Source organism: Lontra canadensis, unplaced genomic scaffold (genome assembly GCF_010015895.1).
Source record: "Lontra canadensis isolate GAN:19392208 unplaced genomic scaffold, GSC_riverotter_1.0 scaffold148, whole genome shotgun sequence".
Lineage (NCBI taxonomy): Eukaryota > Metazoa > Chordata > Mammalia > Carnivora > Mustelidae > Lontra > Lontra canadensis.
In genome coordinates this window covers 1,697,328-1,723,540 of record NW_022631142.1, presented here as the reverse complement: position 1 = coordinate 1,723,540, position 26,213 = coordinate 1,697,328, and the positions used below count along the sequence as shown (strand labels likewise).

The following is a 26,213-nucleotide window of genomic DNA, read 5'->3' as shown; positions in this document are numbered from 1 at the left end:
GGAGAAAGAAATTCCTGAATAAAATATTGCTTTATTATTTTTTAACTAGGTGTAGCCTCTACAAAAAAAGGAAGATCACTGATGAAACACCAATGATTTCTTACAACTTTTGTTCTGCCTCCCTGCTTTTGAAAGACTGACTTCCACAGAACCCATGTGAGTTCACTTGTGCATATTCTTTGTCTTTTCCATGAGATGAGGTAGGATAATAAATAGAATTAATATCAGCTAATCTCCCTTCCTTCTGATGGCCTTTGGGTGGGTCCTGCTTTGTCCTCTAACCACCTGGCTTCCAGAGGCCATAAAAACCAAAGCCTAGGGGTGCCTGGGTGGCCCAGTTGGTTAAGTGGCCAGCTCTTGATTTCAGCTCAGGTCAAAATCTCAGGGTCCTGGGACTGAGTCCCACAATGGGCTCTGTCAGTGGGGAGTCTGCTTGAGGATTCTCTCCTTCTCCCTCTGTTCCTCCCCATGCTTGCATACATGTGTGCTCATTCTCTAAAATAAATAAATAAATCTGGAAAAAAACAAAAACCAAAAAAACAAAGCTTAAAGCTTATCCAATTTGGTAACTGTCCTCAATGAGGCTTTACTGATCCAATCACCAATCTGGATTGCCATTTTTTAAAAGATTTTATTTATTTGAGAGAGAGAAAGCACAAGCAGGGGGAGGGACAGAGGGAGAAGAGGCTCCCGGCTGAGCAGGGAGCCTGACGCAGGGCTGATCCCTGGACTCCAAGATCATGACCTGAGCTGAAGGCAGATAGATGCTCAACTGACTGAGCCATCCTGGCACCCCTGGATTGACATTTTTACTTGATTTTTGGCTTATGAGTATTTTTTACTAAGTTGCCAACTAGCTGTTATGTTTTAAGAATGAAAAACATAATTTTTATATTTTCAGTTTTCATCCTGACAATAGGATAGGTTATATACCTACCATATGGCTAGAAGTAGAAAACCCATGTCTTACTCATTTCTGTATGCCAGTACTTGATAGTGCCTGGCCCAGAATAGATGTGTTATGGGATATTTGCTGAAGTTATCCAAAATCAAGATTGAGGTGGAAGATGAGTTTTTTATGGTTTGCACTATTTCCCTCAATATTTGGATTTAAATACTTTCAGGCAGGGAATGTACTCTTTAGTCTTCTACTTCTCTGCTTTCCTATACTCAATCATACCATAAATTTATTACTTTGCAGGCTGCAAAGGCATTTGAATTTCCAGATTTGGTCTACTAAACTGAACTCTATGGAGGTAGGAGATGGGTGGGGGACACTAAAAGGACTATTTGAATAGGAATTCCCACATGCTTACCTGCTGGTGATTGGGAAAATGTTCCATGGCTTTGAGCAGCAAATGGGTCACATCAGCCAGGAGTCGAACAGGCATTCCTGCAGCAAGATCCTGCTTGGTTAAGTTAAACACACAGGCGCTTGCTGCAAGTTGTACTGGCAAATTCATAGGGTGGTTTCTCATCCCAGTAACCACAAGCTAGAAAAAAAATTAGTTCTCTTTATTCATGCTATTAATATAAGCCCTCTTAACATAGCAACATTACTTTGTTGATCTATAACAATTTCTAAGCAGTCTTAAGTTATCTTTTTTATCCTCATGTGCAAAGCGCCTAGGGCACAGCAATCACTTATCTACACGTAGTTCTCACCCACCTGGTCCAGGAAGGTATCAAGTTATTTATGTCTAGGAATTTTTCTGTAGGGCTAATGAATCTTTTCTACTCACGTAACTCATCCAGACCTAGTACAGTGCCTTTTATATTCTAAGCACTAAATAAATTCTTACTGAGTTTAGAGTAAACCAGAGGCAAACTTTTCACTTTCAAATTCCAACATTCAGTTTCTTACGAACACTGCTAAAGTCATAGTACAACAAAATCCATTCACTTCCCTCTGGCCTACGTAACTATTTCCCATCTTTTCCTCTCTCCTCAAACCCCAACAAATCCTCCCAATCCTCACTATCAGCTAAAGAACCTTGCTTCCAATTACACGGAGAAAATGGAAACATTCAGAAAAGAATTTCAGATTCTCAGTACTGCATGTATCCCCCTTGCCAGTACATAAACATGCATATGCTGTGTTCCGATTACCATAAATGATCTTTTTGGGTTCCTCTCTGAAGATAATCCCTCCATTTACATGTTATATCTTTTGCTTTTTGTCTACTCAAGGACATTGCTTCAGCTGTTCTTCTATCTCCTATATCAAGTTTTTATTCTGTACTGGATCATTCATATCAGCATATAAAAAAGCTGTTTTTTTCTCCCATCTTAAAAAAGAAAAAAAAAAAATAGTTCCTGGGGCGCCCGAGTGGCTCAGTGGGTTAAAGCCTCTGCTCTCAGCTCAGGTCATGATCCTGGGATCCTGGGATCGAGCCCCGCATCGGGCTCTCTGCTTGGCGGGGAGCCTGCTTCCTCCTCTCTCTCTGCCTGCCTCTCCACCTACTTGTGATCTTTGTCTGTCAAATAAATTAAAAAAAAAAAAAAAAATCTTAAAAAAAAAAAAAAGTTCCTCAGCCAACTACCATCTTTTTCCTTTGCTCTCCTTTGGAACTGAATCCCTTAAAAGAATTTTCTATATTCTTTCATTTCTCTCTATACCATTCTCTGAATGAATGAATGAGTAAATATTTCAGATCAGGACTAGAGGTTCTTTGTTGCTCAGGTTCACAGTAACCAAAACCAAAACGGGTAATTCATATACCAAGTGCCAATATCCTCTGGTATATATGGAGGGATGGCCGTGCTGGGGGTAACATCTTAGGGACTGAAATGTTATTGGTTCCTATCCAAGCACCCTATTCTGAAAATTTAAGATAATGGGGTGGTTAGGTCATTTCTCTCTGCTACTAACTTACTGTTACTTAACCTCATAGACCTGTAGTTACACAATCTGTAAGATTGTTGTACCCACTAAATGAGGCATCAAATATAATATAGTCCTACACTCACTGATTTCAAATGTGTATTAGGATTATCTTGGGGAATTATTAAAATGCAGATTCTTTTTTTTTTTTTAAGATTTTATTTATTTATCTGACAGATGGAGATCACAAGTAGGCAGAGAGGCAGGCAGAGAGAGAGGAGGAAGCAGTCTCCCTTCTGAGCAGAGAGCCAGATGCAGGGCTCGATCCCAGGACCCTGGGATCATGACCCGAGCCGAAGGCAGAGGCTTTAACCCACTGAGCCACCCAGGCGCCCCTAAAATGCAGATTCTTGTACCTCATCCAGCCCTACTGAATCTAAATTTCCTAGAGTGGGGTTCACAAATATGCTTTTAAAATTAATAATATTCCAGACTTCTGGTGGAGAAAGGACACAATCTGATAAACATGGCCCTAAACAATCAACAAAAATTAAGAATCTTCCTTTCTTGCTCTTCAAAACCTGTCTTGGTTAAAAAAGATTTTAATTGGGAAATATCATGAATTAATTATGAAAGCACAGGTACTTAAAAGTGCATGGGAAGGTGCCTTATGGAATACCAATATTATTTATCTTTAAAAAGTCTATATGGAAGCAATACAATGCAGTGTTGTGATTCCAGTCATATACTTTCATTTTCTACTGCAGATGGTGAAAAAAATATCACAGTGGTCACTGGTTTTAGGTAGTTAAATATGAAGTGGAAGGTATTTAACTTCAATAACACTATGCAACTATCTTCTCTCTCATTTATGGCTAACAACTGAAATCATACATCATCAAACCCATTACCCAAAAAAAAAAAAAATCAAAGAGTACATGCAAATTTTCACCAATTTTCTTCACAAAGCCATCATCTGTATCCAGGGAGATAATTTTAAAGTTTTCACATCCAGTTTCTTATTCTTACCTTTAAAATTTCTGGCTTTGTTTTTTCCATTACATGAGTCAGGCTAAAAAGGTGAAATAGAGCTTCCCGGACAAAGAATGCCCGTTCGCTGTACCGCTTCAATGCTTCTGCAATCTGAGTTTCATTGGCTTCTCCAGACACCTTTGAACATAGCCATAAGATTAGCTTTTAGGATTTCTTCAACACTCTAACTTTCTCTAGCCAAACATCATTTGTATAGATGGAATCTGGTATAGCTATGTAAGTCTTGAAACAAATGCGAATGACTACTTTCCAACCCACGCAGAAGAGTCATCCTATGAAGGTGTACATATGCTAAAGAGATGTACGTTAGATAGGCTTAGACCCTACGATAAGCCGATGGTTAACATTCCCTATACTGCACCTAAAGTAAATCTTAAGTAAATCTGTCTCTTAAGGTAATTCCTTAATTTCCCTTAATTCATGTTAAAGCTACACTTTTCCCCTGATCTTTCAATAAACCAAGCTCTTTCCCAGCAAAAGGCCATTATATATATAACTTGCTTACTGAAATCTTCCTTTCTTTGACTAATTTCTACTCATCCTTCCCTATTCAAGTTAAATGACACTTCTTTGGAGAGCCCTTCCCTGACACCAATCTAAATCAGGTCCCCATGAAACATCTCCTTCATAACCATTACCATAATCCCTCCATTCAACTGACCCATTCACCACTGTACCCCAATAATTAGCATTATGTATGGTTCAGAATAAGTGCCCAATAAGTATTCATCAAATAACTGTGCTAATTAATTCCCCCAGATTTATCTAGCTCCCATTCAGCACCAAGAGATTCTGTTCAAGGGCACCTGGTTGGCTCAGTTAATAGAGCATGAACCTCGGGGCACCTGGGTGGCTCAGTGGGTTAAAGCCTCTGTCTTCAGCTCAGGTAATGATCCCAGGGTCCTGGGATTGAGCCCCACATTGAGCCCCGCATTGGGCTCTCTGCTCAGCAGGGAGCCTGCTTCTCCCATCTCTCTCTCTGCATGCCTCTCTGCCCACTTGTGATCTCTGTCAAATAAATAAATAAAATCTTTTAAAAAAGAAAAAAAATAGAGCATGAGACTCTTGAGATTGTGAGTGTAAGCCCCATATTGGGTGTAGTATTTAATTTTTTTAAAAAGATTTTATTTATTTGAGAGAGAGAGAGAAAGAGAGTGTGTGCTCCTACACGAGCACAAGTTGGGAGGGGAGGGACAGAGGGAGAGGGAGAAGACTTCCCTTTGAGCCGGAAGACTGATGTGGGGCTCAATCCTAGGACACTGGGTTATGACCTGAGCCAAAGGCAGCCGCTTAACAACCAAATGATCCACCCAGGCGCCCCTGGGTATAGTGTTTACTTAAAAATAAATAAATAGATAGATAGATAGATAGATAGATAGATTCTGTTCAAAATTAGGTCTAAGGAATGCCCCATTTATATAGATTCATACATATATCTTAAACTGTGGTTCACACAGTATTGAGTAACCAAATGTATATAATGGAAAGTGACTTTTTATAAAAGTAATCCAACTGAAAAGTGACAAATAAATGATTGGAATATCACCACTGATCCCCAATGAATTAATGGAACTAGTGTCAACAACCACTAACATCACAGAAAAACAAAACAAAACAATACCATATATTATATACTTCCTTACTGAAAGAACACAATACCTAAGACTCCTGCCCAAGGGATCAAACTTGAGTCTGATTAAGCCTCCAAATCTAGCTACTAATTTGCAAAAAAATACAACAACACAGAAATAGGCACCATGAGTATACAATCAGGAATATCCAGGGGGCCCTGGCTGGCTCAGCTGGTAGAGCATGCCACTCTTGATCTCGGGATTGTAAGTTCAAGCTCCACACTGGGTGTAGAGATGACTTTAATAATAATGATAATGATGATATTATTTAATACAATTATTATTATTAATTAAGAATATCCAGACTGAGACAAAGTCTACAAGTCCAAAAGTTTGGATCTTTTAACAGACAAATTATAAGGAAAAGAAAGGAAGGGAGAAGGAATCTGTAAAATAAAGGTATTCAAAAGACATATAATTTTGGGGTTTTTTTAGTTTTTTTTTTTTAAGATTTTATTTATTTGTCAGGGTGGAGGTGGGGAGAGCGAGCCAGCGAGCACACGCACAGGGAGAGCAGCAGGCAGAAGGAGAAGCAGGCTCCCTGCTGAGCAAGGAGCCCAAAACAGAACCCAATCCCAGGACCCTGGGATCATGAACTGAGCCAAAGGCAGACTCTTAACTGACTGAGCCACCCAGGTATCCCTCAAAGACATATAATTTTAAAAAATGAGCAAGATTAACTAAATGCCTAGAGATAAACAGGTCATAAAACTATTAAAAAATAAGGACATTATTATTATTATATTATTTTTTGAAGATTTTATATTTATTTGACATAGACACAGCGAGAGAGGGAACAGAGCCGGGGGAGTGGGAAAGGGAGAAGCAAGCTTACCACCGAGCAGGGAGCCTGAGGTGGGACTCGATCCTAGGACCCTGGGATCATGACCCAAGCCGAAGTCAGATGCCCAATGACTGAGCCACCCAGGTGCCCCGATATTATTATTATTAAAGATAGAATAGAGGTTACTTTTATGAGAAGGAGAGAGCTATGATCAAGATGGGGCACAGAGAAACTTCAGGGTAGCTGAAAGTTCTATTTATTAACCTGAATAATGGCTTCAAGTGTGTTCACTTTATTTGCATTTCCTTTTTTTGCAGGGGCCGGGGGGCGGGGGGGGAGACTGAAGGAGAGGGAGAAAGTCTTAAGCAGGCTCCACACCTGGACAGAGCCCAACATAGGACTCGATCTCACAACCCTGAGATCATGACCTGAGCAGAAATCAAGTCAGATGTTTAACCAACTGAGCCACCAAGCTGCCCCCCTTATTTGCACTTTTTCTTCCTTTCTTCCTTTCCTTCTCTCTCTCTTCCTTCCTTCCTTCCTTTATGGGGAGAGAGAGAGGGTGTGTGCAAGAACAAGCAGCAGAGACAGAAGAAGAAGCAGACTCCCTGCTGAGCAGGGAGCCTGATGCAGGGCTCCATCCCAGGACCCTGGGACCATGACCCAAGCCAAAGGCAGATGCCCAAATGACTGAGTCACCCAGGCACCCCCGCACTTCTTAAGCTACACATTTGTTGTTTACGATCTTGGCACCTGTCTTATCTATAAGAAGGTAAAAACAAACAAACAAACAAAAAAAAACAAAAAAAACCCAACCTGTCCTTCAGAGTTATAATCTCTTTAAATTGGAAGACTCAGACTACAGTACACATCTGTGCCAATGGACACAAGAGCACATATTAAATAAGCATTTGTAAGACTGTAGAAACAACAATGGAAGTTTCTTTTTTTTTTAAATAAATATGTATTTTTAACGAATCTGTGACCATTCTTGTGTTTCTCCTCACTCAAACAGCAAACCCACGCCATCCCTGTAACAGCTGAAAGAGCTGAGTGGGGCAAAGGCACCTGGTAGTGCTAGTTGTATGGCTGTCCAAAGACCAGGTCTGTCCATCTACTATGAAGACAACTCTGTGCTCAGAGAAGCCAGCCCTGAAATGCTGTGCTCTCAAGCAGACACTCCACAACCAAGACTAGATGACAGTCATTTTTACGTTCACACATCACACTAACTGGGTGCTGCCTGGTTGTCAGAAAAACAATAGTTGTCACTTGGGACTGTAAAGCACCTTCTCTCTCTGAGGGCAGAACAATGGAAGCTTCTTTACAAATGCTTTTTAAACTATGTGAAGTAGGGGCACGTGGGTGGCTTAGTCAGTTAAGGGTCTGACTTTTCATTTGGCCAGGTCATGATCTCAGGGTCCTGAGATCGAGCCCCATGTGGGGCTCCTTGCTCAGGGCAGAGTCTGCTTGAGATTCCCCTTCTCCTCCATCTGCTCCTCCATCTGCTCTCATGCTCTCTAATAAAGGTAAATAAGCAAAATCTTAAAAAAAAAAAAAAAGAACTGTGAAATATACTACATGCATATTGGTCTTGATTATGTATTCATATATATAAGTGGTTATTGAATAATAAAAATTTTCCAGGTGTTCAATTCTTTTTGAATTATCCTGAACTTTTTCTTAGATTTTTCTTAGATTTGTAAAGACACTGAAATACTATGTAAAATAAAAAAGGTTATAAGAGGGAATATGTTTAATGATTTTATCAGTAAGACTTCATTTACCTGTACTTGGTTGATTCAATTGCTTTATAACATCTATATGAAATACAGCCTCAAGTTATCTTTGAATGTAACTTTAAAGAACTTTTGTTACTGGAATGTTAAATATTTTAAACGAATTTCATTGCATGTATGTTTTATTCAGTGATCAATACTTCTCTAGCCAGTGATAAACCCTCAAGTCAAGTAGTCTGACTCCTCAAACTACAAGCATCTTCAGTTTAACCAATTTCATATACTAGATGCTAAAAAATCAAGTTATCTATATGTAACAATTTAAAACAGAGATTGGGCACCTGGGTGGCCCAGTCAGTTAAGAATCCAACTCATGGTTTTGGCTTAGGTCATGATCTTGGGGTCATGAGATCATGCCCTGTGTCAGGCTCCATGCTCAGGGTGGAGTCTGCTTAAGACTCTCTCTCCCAGGGGCCCCTGGGTGGTTCAGTGGGTAAAGCCTCTGCCTTTGGCTCAGGTCATGATCCCAGGGTCCTGGGATCCAGCCCCGCATTGGGCTCTCTGCTTGGCAGGAAGCCTGCCCCCCCGCCCGTCTGCCTCTCTGCCTACTTGTGATTTCTGTCAAATAAATAAATAAAATCTTAAAAAAAAAAAAAAAAAGACTCTCTCTCCTGGGCTCCTGAGTGGCTCAGTCTGCCTTTGGCTCAGATCATGATACCAGGGTCCTGGGATCAAGCCCTGCATTGTGCTCCCTGCTTGGCGGGAAGTCTGCTTCTCCCTCTTCCCCTGCTTGTGTTTCCTCTCTTGCTGTCTTTTTCTCTATCAAATAAATGAATAAAATCTTTAAAAAAAAAAAAAAAAGAAAAAGACTCTCTCTCCCTCTCCTTCTGCCCCCCCTTTCTCTTTCTCTCAAATAAATAAAATCTGTAAAAAATTTAAAAAAATAAAATAGAGGGGCACTTGGGTGGCTCACTCAGTTAAGCTCCTGCCTTCAGCTCAGGTCATGATCCCAGAGTCCTGGGATTGAACCCTGCATTGGGCTCCCTGCTCTGTGGGAAGTCTGCTTCTCCCTCACCTTCTGCCTGTGCTCTGCCTGCTTGTGCTCTCTCTCTCTCTTTGTGTCAAATAAATAAATAAATAAATAAAATCTTTGAAAATGCCCATAACCACTAAATTAAGGCTTGTAAATATTTAATATACAGAGTAAAACTAAAATTTATATTCTAAGGAAAACTTTTCTTACAGCACTCCATATATAACTCTATTAAAGCATCTGTCACACTGAATTAAACCTATATTTAAATTTATCTGTCTCCTCTCCACTGGACTAGAATTCCTTGATTGCAAGAGCACGAATTCTGATGTCTTTAGAAAGTACTTAGTAAATGTTCTTTGAAACGGATCAACTATTCTGCCTTTGAAAACTTTATATGGATCTTCACTGGGTATTGATTATTGCCATTCAATATAGGAGTCTTAGTTCAAGGAAGAAGTACAGCATATAGATTTAAAGACCAAGAAATGGAACTCTCCAATATTTAGAGACCTTGGAGATGAGAAAGAACCAATAAAGGAAATCAACCACAGTAGTAAGAGAAGTTTGAAAAAAAGACAAGAGTGATACCTAGGAAGCTAAGTAAAAATGAGAACTAATATTGGGTTTAGCAGTGATTTCTAGTGATTCTTGAGAACTAGGAACCACAGCTTACTGTATAACCCCAAAGTCCGGGAATGAAATGGCCAACGAATCCTAGATGCAGAAAAATGGATGGTTCAGAAAACTGATGGTAAGAGAAGAGCAAATTGGATGAGGAAACAATGACAGAAATTCTATAGTAAGAAAACCCTCTGTGTTGGGACTAGAAATTGAGGGGAAAGTAAAGAACTAAGATTCTCAAACAGAGACAATGAGATGTAGTGGAACGGACACATGCTTTGGAATCAAAATAGTCCAAGATACAAAGGCAGACTCCAATATCAGCCAGCTGTCACCCTTAAAGCCATTCCCTCTCACTGAGGACAATAATACCTCTCTTGCAGAGTCAAGAGATTGAACTAAGTAATACACATGAAAGTGCAAAAAACAAACTACTTGTTCTTATAACCACCCCTTCAGAGTACCATATAGTGCCTAATAAGAAATACTGGGGAGTCACAGTGTCTCTATTTCTTGCATTCCTTAGTGTGAACTAAAAAAACAAGGTATGTAATGCCAAAAGGTCAACCTCAACTAGTTTACTTTTTAAAGATTTATTTATTTATTTATTTGGACCGGGGGTGGGGGGTGAGCAGGGCAGAGGGAGAGTGGAAGAGAAACCTCAACAGACTGCACTGACCACAGAGCCCGACACGGAGGTTGGAGTTGCGGGGTTGATCTCACAACCCTGAGATCACAACCTGAACGCAAACCAAGAGTCAGATGCTTAACTGACTATGCCACCCAGGTGCCCCCTCAACTAATTTAAAGCATCACAACACTAAGACAATCATTTCAGACAAGTTTTTCAACAACTTGGCTGAACTGGACAATTTTTAAAAAGGAGATGTGGCAATCTCAGCTCTCCTCCCTTAACATGACTTATTACCAGATCTCAAATCAGTAAATAATTTAAAAGGAACATTAATTTTTATATATAGGTGAACAAAGGGGAAAGTTCCAATGATCTCTTTTTGAGTTTGTGTTTTGTTCTGAGTAATCTCTACACCTAACATGGGGCTTGACCTCATACCCCAAGATCGAGTCCCATGCTCTTCCAACTGAGCCAGTAAGGTGCCCCCCAATGATCTTTTTCTAAAATAAATAAATAAATAAATAAATAAATAAATAAATAAATAAAATTACTTTAAAACAATGATTCTCAATATTGGCTGAATACTGTAATCACCTAAGGAGCTTTAGAAAATACCGATTCCTGAGTCCTACCTCCCTGTGGCTCTGATTTAATTGTTCAAGCTCCACAAGTGATTTCTTTGGTTTTTTTTTTGTTTTTTTTTTTTTAAATATTTTATTTATTTATTTATTTGACAGACAGAGATCACAAGTAGGCAGAGAGGCAGGCAGAGAGAGAGGAGGAAGCAGGCTCCCTGCTGAGCAGAGAGCCCGACGCGGGACTTGATCCCAGAACCCTGGGATCATGACCTGAGCCGAAGGCAGCGGCTTTAACCCACTGAGCCACCCAGGCGCCCCAAGTGATTTCTTTTAATTAAAAATTTTTTTCCAGGGGTGTGTGGCTGGCTCAGTTGGTACAGAATGTAATTTTTTTTTTTTTTTTTGGTGGGGCAGGGAGAAAAAGAAGGGTGGAGGAAAGAGGGTTAGAGAAAGAATCCCGACCAGGCTCCATGCCCAGGGGAGAACCCCACATGAGGCTCGATCCTACAACCCAGAGATCATGACCTGAGCTGAAATCAAGAGTTGGAGGCTTAACCTACTGAGCCACCCAGGTGCCCTTAGAGCATGTGACTCTTGATTTTGGGGTGGTGAGTTTGAGCCCCAAGTTGGGTACAGAGATTACCTAAAATAAAATCTTTAAAGTGAGTAAGTAAGTAAATAAATCATTTACCCCAGCTTTATCAAAGATATTACTGACATATATCATCGTGTAAGTTTAAGGTATCCAACATGATGATTTGATACATGTATATATTGGGAAATGATTACCATGATAAGGTTGATTAACATAAACATCATTTCACATAATTACATCCCAGGTGATTTTAACTATAGAGCAGGGTGAGAATCACTACTTTAATGTTTATATAGGAGGAAAATAGATAATGATACCAAATAAAGTAGGTGTCTCATATGGTCAAGATTTCAAAGTAATAACAGCTCCGTTTGTGAAATCAAACTTGTTTTACAGAGGCATTGTAAAATACAGATGTCCTACTAGCCTCAATTTTATAAGTCAGGCTAATTCACTGGAGGGTCGTCTGTTGGTTGTAAGAAGAAACCAGCAAAAACTGTACTACTCTGGGATCATACCTATTACATCTTTGCCTTGAAAATATTACTTAGCTTAACATACCAGGGACACATTCCTTTCATCCTTTAGGATGCTCACCTCTTCTGGGAAATTCTCCCTCAACTCCAAGCCCACAGGGGATTTCTTCCCCTTTTAATTTTTAGAATCCTTTACTATTAGACCAATTTGTTTGGCAGTTAAATAACATTACAATAGTAATTTACATTTTTATATTTCCTTCATCAAAAAACCCTGTACTAAAAATCTGTCTTGTTCCATAACAAATTGTTAAGTAAGTTCCTCACACTTCTTATTGCCCTGTACCTGGCTTATGTGACCTTTCCAAGTCTGACCCTGGTGCCTGCCTACTTTTCCAGCCTCATCTCATTGCTCTGTGACTTTCTACTTTTGAGCTCTAGCCACAGTGGCCTTTCTTTCAATTCCTTGGATGTACCATGCTCCATTCTACCACACATATTTTGCATTAATTATTCTCATTGCCTGGAATGTTCTTTACCAAGCTATTCACCCTTAAGATCTCCATTCATTCATTAATTCTTCAGAGAAGCCTTAAATTAAGTCAAGTCTCTCTGTTAAACATTTTCATATATAATACTATATTATCTTCTAGATTTTAGCACAGTATAAAGCATATATACAGCATGTATATACGATATACATAAATATATATATATTTAAATGTATATGTATGTATATTTAAAGCACACATATACTGTTGGCACATGGCATTTGATTACTTGATTCCCTCACTAAATTACAAGCTCCATGAGGGCAAAATCATGCCTGTTTGCCCTCACCATCAAATCCCCATACCCCACACGGTGACCAGCACACATAGGCACTTGGTAAAATATTGAATGAATAAAAAAGAATAATTCAAAATCATTTTCTACATTCTATTTTTTAAGGCCTAAATTTACAAATACCTAAGAACTGAGATGTTTATATTTACAACTAAACTTTCCTTCTCCTTTTTTGAGTCTGTCATGATTACTCAAAAAAGATACCTTGCCTTTTGGGTCACAATATCCACTTTCAGGCCATCCCTGACTCTGCTTCAGGTAGGATCAAAGGATGCTTCTGCTTAAGGAGTGTAGGTAGTAGGGGGAAAAATGGGGCTCTGGAATTAGATGTAAATCCAAATGTTGGTTCTAACTAACTGTAAATCATATAATTTCTGAGTCTATGGTTCTCATCTATAAAATGGGGCTAATACCTATCAATGTAAGGCATCTAGAGGATACAGTGTAAATTAGGAAAATATTAGTTTTCCTTAAACTTGCCACAATTCTATCCTTCAAGGTATGACTCAGATACCGTCTTTTCCATCAAGCCCCAAATTCTCCAGCTGGAAGAAACTTCTTCTACTCTTTTACAGCAATTACACTGATCTTTGGCTTTATAGTTATTTATGATTGTATCATCACCAAGACTAAGCTCCTTAGAAGCAGATCCTATATCTTTTTTATCTTTGAATCCGAAGTACCAAGCAGATAAATTTAAACCATTAGGCATGAAAAACCTTAAGAAAAGCAAAATTACACCATTTCTATGGTAAAGATCTCCTTAGAGAACTTAACTTCCCAATGGATATCAATTCAAGAAGGAGTATCCTTAGTTTTTTTAAAGTGACCAATTAGAAATGGTATGTTACAGTGGTTCAAAATATCTAAATATTACCATCATAAAAACTATACTTATCCAAGGCCTACTACATGACTAGCACTTTACATATATAATTACTAACCTTTAGAAGAAATTGTTAGACAGAGTATATGTTTTGTAAATAAAGAAATGGAAACCCAAAAAGTTACATCATCTCTTGGTCTGGGTCATGAAGCAAGCAGGCTAGGATTTTAACTGGGACTCTCTGACTTGAAAGCAAAGCCTTTCCACTATACAATGCCATCTTTCACAGACATGTTCCATATATTGTTAGACATTCATCCTAATGGAACCTTATGCAGTAAGACATTGGTCAGCCGGACAAAATAATACATTTTAAAAGTCTAACCTTTAAATGTCCTTCACCGGTGAGGAATTCAGAGTAACCTGCATCAGTGGCCAGCAAACCTACAAACTGCATGCTGGGCCGTTGTTGTATAAAGGCTTCAACAGCTTTATCTGTCACATGCTTCCTCCCAGAAACATCCAGGGAGACAAGGTTGGGTAGGATGTCTTTTTGTTCTAGTAAGCGAAGAGCTATGTCTGATGTAAACTGTTTATCGTCTGAAATGTCAAGATGATTCAGATGTTTTAGTTCCCGCACAACATCCAATATCTGGGTAGTTGTCATTTTTAAACACTTCAAGTGGTGCATGGTTAGAGACTTGAGTCGGTCTTTGCAGGCCAGCAAAGCTGTGATGTCTGTGATTGAGGTGTTAGAAATATCCAGGCTCTCTAATCTTGGCAATGAGGCAACCTCAGCGAGGTCTTCATTGTAAAAGAGAACATTGGTGATGCTTAACGCTCGAAGGCCAGAAAGCCGGCTGAAGCACCGCTCGTAAGGATCTTCGAGGGAAAGAGTTAACGAGTTCAGCACTAGACACTGGAGATTTTGCTGGATCCATTTGTTACTGCCAAGCCCACTGATGATGTCTGTAATCGTGATGTCTGCATTCACACCTGTAGCATCAAGTTCCACTAACTTGTGATGGCAGAAGGCTTTCCGGAAAGCAACAGCAGAGATCTTGGCTTTGCGAATGCAAGCACGCTTTAAGCGCATCTGGTTGCCCCTGAAAATACCTACAGTTCCATCATTCAGTAGACCTGGAAAAAAAACAAGCAACACTTCAATTTCAAAAAATAATTCAAGAATAGCTAAAATTTCCAGCATACTTACATTTCCAAAGCACACCCATGTAACAATATTTCATTTAATATACATAACAATTCCGAGGGGTAAGAATATTATGATTACAACTTAGAGATGAATACACTAGGGTGAGAAAAGTGGCTTTCCAAGGTCACAGAGCTAGCAAGTGACTGTGGTAGATCTTACAGATATTCACTAACATCTGGTTCTACTTGCCTTCCTGGACATGTAGACAGCTACATTTCCCATCCTACCCTTGGAATTAGATGGGGCTATGTGCCTAGTTTTGACCAATGGCCTATAGGCTGAAGCACCTGAGAGCCAGTACATGATTTCCCATGCTATCTTTTCCCGCTATGACAAATGAGAAGTCTTCAAGTTCTAGACAGAATAGATTTCTGAAAGTGGAGCCTCCATCAGCTTGGATCCAAGAGTGACCATGGAGCACAACCCTCCACGGATTTGCAGCATTTATGTACCATGAGTGAGGTAAAACAAACTTTATGTTAAGCTATTGAATCTGGGGAATTAATTGTTACCAATACATTACTAGTCTATCCTTCAATTTCACTATAATACATTATTATACACACAAACATACATACATACATACATACATACATATATATATGATCTTTGAATGAATAAAAAAGAGTAATATATGTGTGTGTGTATGTGTGTGTATATATATATACGCACACATATATTTAGCACATGCTTATCTACAAATCATTCAGATCACTGGCTAGATCTGAAATCTTATTAAAAGGATCTAGAGGTTAGGGGTGCCTCGGTGGCTCAGCCCTTACGAGTCTGCCTTTGGCTCAGGTCATGATCCCGGGGTCCTGGGACAGAGCCCCGCATCTGGCTCCTTGCTCAGCAGGAAGCCTGCTTCTCCCTCTCTCACTCCCCCTGCTTGTATTTCCTCTCTCTCTGCCCAATAAATACAAAATAAAATCTTAAAAAAAAAAAAAAAAAGGACCTAGGGTATAGTCAACTTTCTGTCAGATTAAATTCAAATAAAGTGGATACAGGAACCTTTTAAAGTCCCTTAGAGATCTACGTGACTAGCAATTAACAGTGCCAGAAGTATATGATGCTTTGGAACCACAGCAATCTCAACAATATCACCTATCAATTAAACAACATCTCCTGTGAAAGTAACAGGCATGCGAATAAAAGATAGCCTAAGAACAGTCCAGGGTGAGTGTACAGTTGGGACCAGGTAAATAAATAACCTGGAGTCAAGGGAAGAACTCTAAGTGGCACCTCAGCAGACTCATACTAAACAGATTCATACAGCTTGGGCTAAAGATGCAGCTAAGGGTCACCTTTGTATTAGAACTAAAGTTTGGTTGTTTTTTTTTTTTTTTTTTAATTTGACAGACAGATCACAAGTAGGCAGAGAGGCAGGCAGAGAGAGACAGGAGGAGGAGGCAGGCTCCCTGCTGAGCAGACAGCCCGATGTGGGACTCAATCCCAAGACCCTGAGATCATGACCTGAGCCGAAGGCAGAGGCTTTAACCACTGAGCCACCCAGGCGCCCCAGAACTAAAGTATTTTTTTAAAGGGAACACTGCTTTCCAGTGGATTTTGCAGACTTATTTATGGTTAAAAGTTAAAATCAAGAAAAACCTTTACCTGTCACAGTAGACAAAAATGACTACATATTAAGAACTCCATTATTCTAGAGCTATACTGTCCAAACCAGTAGCTACCAGCCACACACAGCTATTGAGTACTTGAAATGCAGATAGTCCAAACTGAGCTTTGCTGTAAGTGTAAAATATACATCAGATCTTGAAGATTTAGTAAAAATATATATATATATATAAAATATCTCATTAATAACTTTCATATTGACTACATGTTAAAATGGGATTCTGGATGTACTGGCTTGAATAAAATTATGAATTAGTTTCACCTTTTTCTACTTTTAAAATGTGGCCACTAGTAAACTTAAAATGATCTACGTGAGGGTGCCTGGGTAACTGAGCTCAGCTCTGTCTTCAGCTCAGATCATGATCCCTAGGTCCTGGGATTGAGCCCTGTGTTGGGCTCCCTGCTCGGTGGGGGGCCTGCTTCTCCCTCACCTACTCCCCCTGCTTGTGCTCTTTCTCTCCCTCTCTCTGTCAAATAAATAAAATTTTAAAAAATAAAATAAAATAAATTACATATGTGCCTCACAGTTGTGGCTCATGTTTTATTTCTCTTAGGCAGTGCAGTTCTAGAGATAGTGTTTTAAACTACCGGAATTCTATTTCAGGGGAGTAAATTTCATAGTAAGGTTCCAGCCATTGAGCAGTTATTAAACAATCACTATATGTCAAACACTACCAAATGTGTATACAAAGAAAATTAAGCTATGCCCCTATACTCAAAGAATTCAAAATTCCAAGGAGTGAAAGCGTTAAACAATGTAACAAAATGAGATCTATGGTATATCAGAGTCAAGTACAAAGTACCATGGAAACAAAGAAAAGGAAGCAACCCATCATTCCTGAAGACCTAGAAAGATTCAACAGAAGAGGTAATCTTTGAGTAAGTCCTTCAAAGATGAAGGAAAAATTCAAGGAGGGAGAAAGAAGGTGAGGGGGTATTAAAGGAAGACCAAATAAAGTTTTAGCGCATAAATATATCAAATCGATTATGTTGTACACCTGAAACTAATATATGTCAATTTTATCTCAATTTAAAAAAGATTTTTTTTTAAGATTTTATTTATTTATTTGACAGACAGAGATCACAAGTAGGCAGAGAGGCAGGCAGAGATTGAAGGGGAAGCAGGCTCCCTGCTGAGCAGAGACCCCCCCATGCAGGGCTAGACTTTCACTACTGCCCAACAGTAATGAGGCCACCTCACCCCAACAAGGTGTCAGTGGAGGCCAACTGGGGAGAGAAATAAAGTACTCACACTCCTCTCAGCTAGAGAGATATCAGTAGAATCCTAGTGGGGAACCAGAATGCCATTCCCTGCAAAACAGTAATGAGAAGCCCCATATCTTGGGTGTCAACAGAAGTCACATGGAAACCAGAACATTTACCCCAATCTGGCAATAACAAGGCAGTGCCTCTACCTTCCCCTGCTGGAGTGGTGTCAGAGATATAAACTAAAACAGAAAAGTCTCCTAATATCCTAAATGTCCAGATTTCAATAAAAAATCACTCATCATACCAAGGACCAAAAAGATCTCAAAATAAAAAAAAGAAAATCTATAGATGTCAATACTGAGATAATACAAATGTTAAATTTGACAGATTTTAAAGAAGCCATCATAAAAATGCATGTGAGCAATTATAAACATGCTCAAAAAGAAATAAAAATAGAAAGCCGAAGCAAAGAAACAGAACATATAAAGAACCAAATGGGGCGCCTGGGTGGCTCAGTCGGTTAAGTGTCTGCCTTCAGCTCAAGTCATGATCTTGGGGACCTGGGATTTGAGTCCTGTGCTGGGCTCCCTGCTCAACAGTGAGTCTGCCTGTCCCTTGCCCTCTGCCCCTCCCCACAACCACTCATGCTCTCTCTCTCTCTCTCTGAAGTAAATAAAGAAAATCTTTAAAAAAGAAGAACCACCACCACCACCACCACCACCACCACCAAATGGAAATCTTAGAACTGAAAAACAAAACAATGGTTTTGCTCTCAAATTTTGAAATCATATATATACATATATATGTAGTAAAACAGGTTACTCCTGGCCTCTCTGGTCAATAATCTACATTAAGTAAATTTTTCTAATAACTAAATTTAAGTCTCTACATTTAAGAGTAATAGAATTAAAAGAGCAAAGAATTATAAAAAGAGCATGAGATCTAGAAATCAATCCTATGTTTAAATCCTGATTCCAACATTTATTTGCTCTTTGACACTAGACAAATTATTCCACAAGTCTAAGATCCCTTATCTGTGAAAGGAAGACTCCTTATCTATAAAAGATAAGATTCTTTATCTGTTGTATGCTTGGCACTTTGTTAAGTATTGAATAATTATATTTCCCTCACAGGTACTGCTAAAGATTAAATAAGACAATACATATAAAAATCATTCTGCAAACTGAAAGCACTACACAAATGTCATTACTATATCTGAAGGAAATCTTTCTAGATTATCTTCCCCTTCTTTCAAATATAAACATACTGAAGAATCACCCATCTTTTTTCCATGACCAATAACTGTACTTGCTACAATGTATTTAAGCCAAATCTTCCTTTACCATCATGTTATCCACTTGGGTTGTTAGTTGTTCCCTTCAGATTATTAATTCTTAATTTGTCATGGTAATTAGGACCGTGTACATTTAAGAATATGCTGTAGGTTATCTACACTGATGTGGGTGTTATCTAGATGTATCTGTGCGATGAGGTAAGCTTAGGATCTTCCTACTTTGCCATCTCAGTATTCCCATTTAAGAATACACTCTAAATGAGGAGTCCTCAAGGGCTTCTTCTTCTTCTTCATTTTTTAAATTTACTTGAGAGAGAAAAAGACAGAGACAGTATGAACAGGGGAGAGAGGGAGACTCCCTGCTGAGCAAGGAGCCAGATGTGGGGCTCAATCCCAGCACCCTGGGATCATGACCTGAGCAGAAGGTAGACACTTAACCAACTGAGACACCCAGGCACCCCTAAGGGCTTCTTTCAAGAACTGAAGTACAGAAGCCGAAATGCAAGGATTTCACCCCAAAGCATTCTTTTCTTTCTTTCTGTTTTAGGCTATAAACAGTTGAGGTGACCAGCAATGTGACCTCCAGGGAAGAGGGGTACTATTCAGGGAATATAAGCCCTCAGTCACCTAGGAAGTCTAGCTGACTGTTCAAGGATGCAATCCACAATGTTTCAAAAGGTATTACTCTTTTTTTTTTCCCCCCCAAAAGGCATTATTCTTTTCAATTTAATCCCAAAACAGATACGGCTGACCATGTCAAGGTATAAAAATTTAGATTAGGTCATAATATAACACAGAGGCATTAGATGGCAAATATCTTATTCTGATTCCTGGCTCTTAAACACACATTTCCTAGAAAACTTTTAGCACCATGACACAGAATAAGCAACGATTATGACAAAGGAATCAAAGATCCCAATAAATAAAATCTTTAGCATCAGGCTTATTTTAATAAAAACTGCTACCAATATAATTTTTCTTTTGAATTGGCCAAATTAAAAAATCTGAATGTAAATAAGTTAAGATTTTCTAAAATCATTATGGTATTAGAAAAAATATTATAAATTCTAAAAGTATTCATAGAACTTTTTTCCATTTGACATTTCCATATGAAAATATTCAAATACACAGAAAAACTGATGAAACTTTTTAAATTTTTGACAAAATTGGCATTATGTTCTTTTGCATATTGTCAGTAGTATCCACTCTTTTTTGTTTTTCAATTTTTTGTATTTTAATTATTACCTATCTTAATCTACATCTGACAAATTCATAAGTTGAATTTCAAGCTTGTCATGTAATATACAACACAGCCTGGAAATACTATAAGGTTTTTTTCCCACAGATTGCTTCTCCAATTTTTATTTTTACTACTGAAATATAGTTGACATACAATATTATGTTAGTTTTAGGTTAGTACTATATACTCTTGTTTTTTTTGCAAAGAGATTAATTCAGAACACTTTTTGGTGAATGAGGCCAGAAATAACATTGAGGTAATACAAATGAGCACATTAAGTTATTTCTCTGACCCTGTTTTCTCATCTGAAGGCAGCTTGAAAAGAAGAGGTAGAAAACACATTCTGATGACACTACTCTGGAGGATAATTATTTAGTTACACTTATTTGAAAACTGCCTCCATTATTTTACCCATATAAAGCATTTGCCACAGAGCTAGTATACAATAACAAGTATTCAATAAATGTTAGCTGCTAATATTAGCTATCAATAGTTATATTTCAAAAAGAATCTGGCAAATTAAGACTCTACTTAACATTTATTCCTTTGATTTACAAGATTAGTTATATGTATATATATTTAAATTGAATATGTTAAGCATAGTCATTAAATTGAGACCAAAAAGAAATGAAAGCACTGACATAATCTCTTAAATTGTTGTGCAGCTTTGTAAGGAACCTTTAACTTTACCATATATAGTACCTACTGGTATCAACCCAGTTCCTTTGGTAGGCTAAATTCAGAGACTACAGACTTGAGCAACTCAGTGAAAACCAAGAAGTTCAAACATTTTCTTTCTAAAATTATTCTAAAATACCTCAATTATACCTTTATTTCTCCCACCCTTCCTTATACATTATCTGGATTCATACTTTATATATATAAAGCCACAGCAAAGTGTACAGTATTCTCTGGCATATAGAACAGGAATATCTCTAATGTGGTTGTAGGAAGATTGTGTGGCAGTGAAAACAGCACAGACTTGGAATCAGACTTCGATCTGAACTAGGACTCTACTATTTACTAGCATTATGACCTCTAACAAGTTACTTTTCTGAATCAGTTTCCTTATCTGTATGTAAATGGGATTATAATAGTTACCTTTTTTTAATAGTGGCTATTTTATAAGGTTTTAGAGAAAATTCAAGGAAAACATAAAATTCCTAGCACGAAACAGATAATAGGTAAATGATAGTAATTATTATTGCCACATTGTCATTCTATTTTATAGTTGTGAACAAATTATATTTCCTACTTGAAAGAGTTTATAAACTGAAATTAAAAATGGCATTATCTATTTCAACTTAAAACTTAATCAGAAATAACAAAAATCCCCTACATAAACAGAATTCCACAGATAAGACTCTCCCAACTTATTTTAAAAATTCGTTTTTGAAAACAGAAGTACTAAATTAGCTATGCTTTCCCAATTCAAAGGTCAAAAGAAGAAACTCGTTTTTCCGTAATAGTGTTTATTTTTCCCACTGCCAAATGAAGACGTAAGGTATTTTATACCAGCAAACTTCTAAAGAGATATTTTGAAAGATAAGTTATTTTGGGGGCGCCTGGGTGGCTCAGTGGGTTAAAGCCTCTGCCTTCGGTTCAGGTCATGATCTCAGGGTCAAGGGACCAAGCCCGCCTCAGGCTCTCTGCTCAACAGGGAGCCTGCTCCCCACCGGCTCCCCCGCCCCCCCGCCTCTCTGCCTACTTGTGATTTCTCTCTGTCAAATAAATAAATAAAATCTATATAAAAAAAAAAAGTTATTTTTGCCATGGGAAAAGCAGAAAAAGAAGAAGAAAGAAAAAGAAAGAAAGAAAGAAAGAAAGAAAGAAAGAAAGAAAGAAAGAAAGAAAGAAAGAGCAAGCAATTTTCCTAGATTAGAAAAGAAAAATGCTTATTCCAAATTACAAAGTAAGTGGCAGGACAGGAAAAAATAAATGAATTCCTTTTCCTGGAATCAGACTCATCTGGCCTTTTCTAAGAAAATAATTAAATGCCACAGCAGCACTCAAAATCCAATGCCAATTAACAGCACATAATTCTTATTTCCTCTGTGTATTTTTTTTACCATGAAAAGCCATAGTCTGAAGCAGTCGATCAGCCACCTCCTGTGGGAATACTCCAGGTTCCTGCAGACACAATGTTCCATCTTGTCTTGCTGAACAGAACTTCTCAAGGTGAGTAGTCAGGAAATTCAAGCAGATATCAAGTAAGGAATAGGGAGATGCCTCCTCCTTGGAGCCCAGGAAAAAACATAAAGGGAACACAAAAGCCAACAAGTTAGTTTCCAGAAAAATAGAAAACAAAACTTTCATGAACTCATTCAAGAAGTATTTTACTCATTGTCTACCATATGTTAGATACTGTGTTAGATGCTGGGAATACAATAGGTAACCCATGTTCTCAAGAGGCAGAAGAGAAACGTTTAAACAAATATTTACATAAAATATATTACATACTGTATTAGAAGACATATTGAGTAGTATGTAAGTACAAGCAGGGTGTCCTAATCAGACAAGGATGGTCAGGGAAGACCTCAAGGTATAGCAGATTAATCTTCCTAAATTACCACCCATGACCACCCCCTGGTCAACTCTTCCACAAATTTCCATGGGCCTAAAGACAAAAAATAAAATTCTTAGATTGTTAGACTGATGCCTGAGTCCTTCCAAAATCTAGACCAAATTTACTCTCAAACTTGATATCCCACAAAATCCCCATCCCAATCTGATAATTCAAATATGATGAATTTATTTGGGTAAAAGAATTTGCTATAGGTGTTAACATCCTCAAAACTGAAAAAAGGTTAACACTGTTATTCCAGTCTGAGGAATAAAGAACTAATCAAATAAGCACAAAGATTTAAGTGTAAGGGTTTTAACTATAGAAATAAACACTATAAATGTCCCCAGTAGTAACAATATAATTAAAATATAATTATAGTAGCTATCATCCATTAGGTGCTTTTATGACTGTGCTGAGTATCTTACATTTATTATCCATTATTTCACTTATTCCTTCATCCCATTTTATTTTTATTTTTTTAATAATTTTAAAAAAGATTTTATTTATTTAACATAGAGAGAGATCACAAATAGGCAGAGAGGCAGGCAGAGGGGGAAGGTGAAGCACGTGCCCCGCTGAGCAGAGAGCCTGACGTGGGGTTCGATCCCAGGACCCTAAGATCATGACCTGAGCAGAAGGCAGAGGCTTAACCCACTGAGCCACCCAGGCGCCCCCCTTCATCCCATTTTAAAAAGTAGTCCAACATTATCTTCATTTTTGAAGTTTTGGGGTGGATTTGTTTGTTTCTTTTTAATCTGATAGAAAGAGAGCACAAGCAGGGGAACTGGGAGGAGAAGCAGACTCACTGCCAAGCTGGGAGCCCGATGTGGGGCTTGATCCCAGGACTCTCGGGCCATGCTTTTCTCTCAGACCATGATCTGAGCCAAAGGCAGACGCCCAACCAATTGAGCCACCTAGGCACTCCCATCTTTAAAGTTTTAATTGGAAAACTGGCTCAGAAAAGTAACATCTTTCTCAGCATTCTGCATATAGTCAGTGATAAAGTATAGTGTCAAATTAAAAACTGACTCAGGAGCACAACTCTTAGCCACATTATACTATACATGTGACATTTTAATGGGAGCTATTAAACATTACATTTCAAAAATATAGGGGCACCTGGGTGGCTCAGTGGATTAAGCTTCTGCCTTCAGTTCAGGTCATGATCCTGGGGTTCTCAGGATTGAGTCCCACATCATACTCCCTGCTCAGTGGGGAGCCTGCTTCTCCCTCTCCCTCTGCCCCTGCTCTCTCTCTCACTCTAGGTCGTTTACTCTCTCTCTCAAATAAATAAATAAAATCTTAAAAAAAAAAAAATGTCAAGGAATTGACAACAACAAAACACTACCAGAACATTAAAAAGAAAAAAAGTTCAGCAGGGCTGTAGGATATAAGTTCTACTTTATTTACAATACATCATATCAATTATATCTATACGATTATACTGAACAATCTGAAAGTGAAATGAAGAAAACAATTCCATTTACAATAGCATCAAAGAGAGTAACATATTTAGAAATACATTTTAGGAAAAAAGTATAAAATAAAAAATTAAAGCAAATTCAAATAGAAAAACATCAATATTCATAGATCAGAAGACTTAATATTGTTAACTGTTCTATAGTTTCAATACAATCCTTATCAAAATTCAACTTACTTTTTCACAGAAATTAATAAGCTCATCCTAAAATTCATATGGAAATACAATGGACCTAGAATAACTGAAATAATACTGAGAAAAAAAACCAATTTGGAGGACTCACACTTGTCAATTTTAAAACTCACTACAAAGCTATAGTAATAGAAACACTGTGGTACTGGCATAAGAATATATATATACATATACATATATATATGTATACATATATATATGCACACACACACACACACACATATATATCTCAATGAAACAGAACTGTGAATCCAAAAATAAACTCTAATATTTATGGTCAATTTTTTTTTTCCTATGGTCAATATTTTAGACAAGGATGCCTGCACAATTCAATGAGCAAAAGAACAGGTTTTTAAACAAATGGTGCTGGGACAACTGGACATGCAGAAGGATGAAGACAGTGTCCTACCTCATGTCATATACAAAAATTAACTAAAGATGGATCAAAGACATAAATGTAAGAACTAAAATTATAAAGCTCTTAGAAGAAAACACAGGTATAAATCTTCTTGGTTTTGTGTTAGTAAATGGTTTCTTAGATACAGCACCAAAAGAACAAACAACTAAAGAAAAGTAGAACATAAGCTGAACCTCATCAAAATAAGAAAATTTGGGGGGCACCTGGCTGGCTCAGTTGGTTAAGCATCCACCTTCAGCTTAGGTCACAATCCCAAGATCCTGGGATGGAGCCCCACATTGGTCTCCCTGCTCAGTGGGGAGTCTGCTTCTCCCTCTGTCCCTCCCCCAGCTCATGCAAGCACATGCTCTCTTTCTCGCTCTCAAATAAATAAAATCTTAAAAAAAGAGAAATTTTTGTCCTTCAAAGATCATCATCAAGACAATGAAAAGAAAGACCACAGAATGGGAGAAACTATTTGCAAATCATATATCTAAGGAGAGATATGAATCTAGAATATAAAAGTAACTGGATGGGAGGATGGGGTAACTGGGTGAGGGGGATTAAGGAAGGCACATAATGTCGTGAGCTCTGGATGTTATATGCAACTGGTAAGTTATTGAACACTACATCTGAAACTAATGATGTACTGTAAGTTGGCTAATTGAATTTAAATTAAAAAGGAAAAAAAACTTGTATTTTAAAACAAAAAAATATATATATAAATAACTCTTATGACTCAACAATAAAAAGCCAACTCAATTAAAAACGGGCAAAGGTCTGAATAGACATTTCTCCAAAGAAATACAAATGCCCAAAAATCAAATTAAAAAAAAAAAAAGGAAAAAAATAATCAAATGAAAATATGCTCGAGGGGCTCCTGGGTGGATCAGTGGGTTAAAGCCTCTGCCTTCGGCTCAGGTCATGATCCCAGGGTCCTGGAATCGAGCCCCACATTGAGCCCCACATCAGGTTCTCTGCTTGGCAGGGAGCCTGCTTCTCCCCCCACTCTGCCTTCCTCTCTGCCTACTTGTGATCTCTGTCTGTCAAATAAATAAAGTCTTTAAAAAAAAAAAAAGAAAGAAAGAAAAAATGCTCAAAATCATTAATGACCAGGGAAACGCAAATCAAAATCATAATGAAATAACACCTCACATCCATTAGGGTGGTTAAAATCAGGGAGTCAGATACTAAGTGTTGGTGAAGATGTACAGAAACTGCAACTCTCATACATTGCTGGTAGGAATATAAAATGATGCAGACACTTTGGGAAAAAGTCTACCAATTACCATATAACCTAGTAATATGACCCCTGGGTATTTACCCAAGAGAAATGGAAAACTT

General features: G+C 38.0%; 1 protein-coding gene across 1 annotated transcript in view; it reads right to left on the bottom strand.

Annotated features, from left to right (window-relative positions):
* The window catches only part of ZYG11B (zyg-11 family member B, cell cycle regulator), a 90,484-nt gene that overhangs the window by 42,975 nt on the left and 21,296 nt on the right, over positions 1–26,213 (bottom strand). Inside the window, exons 2-5 of the mRNA XM_032844168.1 lie at positions 22,304–22,469; positions 14,029–14,783; positions 3,854–3,994; positions 1,317–1,493 (exon numbers count right to left, since the gene is read on the bottom strand). Of these exons, the coding sequence (XP_032700059.1) occupies positions 1,317–1,493; positions 3,854–3,994; positions 14,029–14,783; positions 22,304–22,469 (1,239 nt within the window). The remainder of the gene's footprint in view (positions 1–1,316; positions 1,494–3,853; positions 3,995–14,028; positions 14,784–22,303; positions 22,470–26,213) is intronic.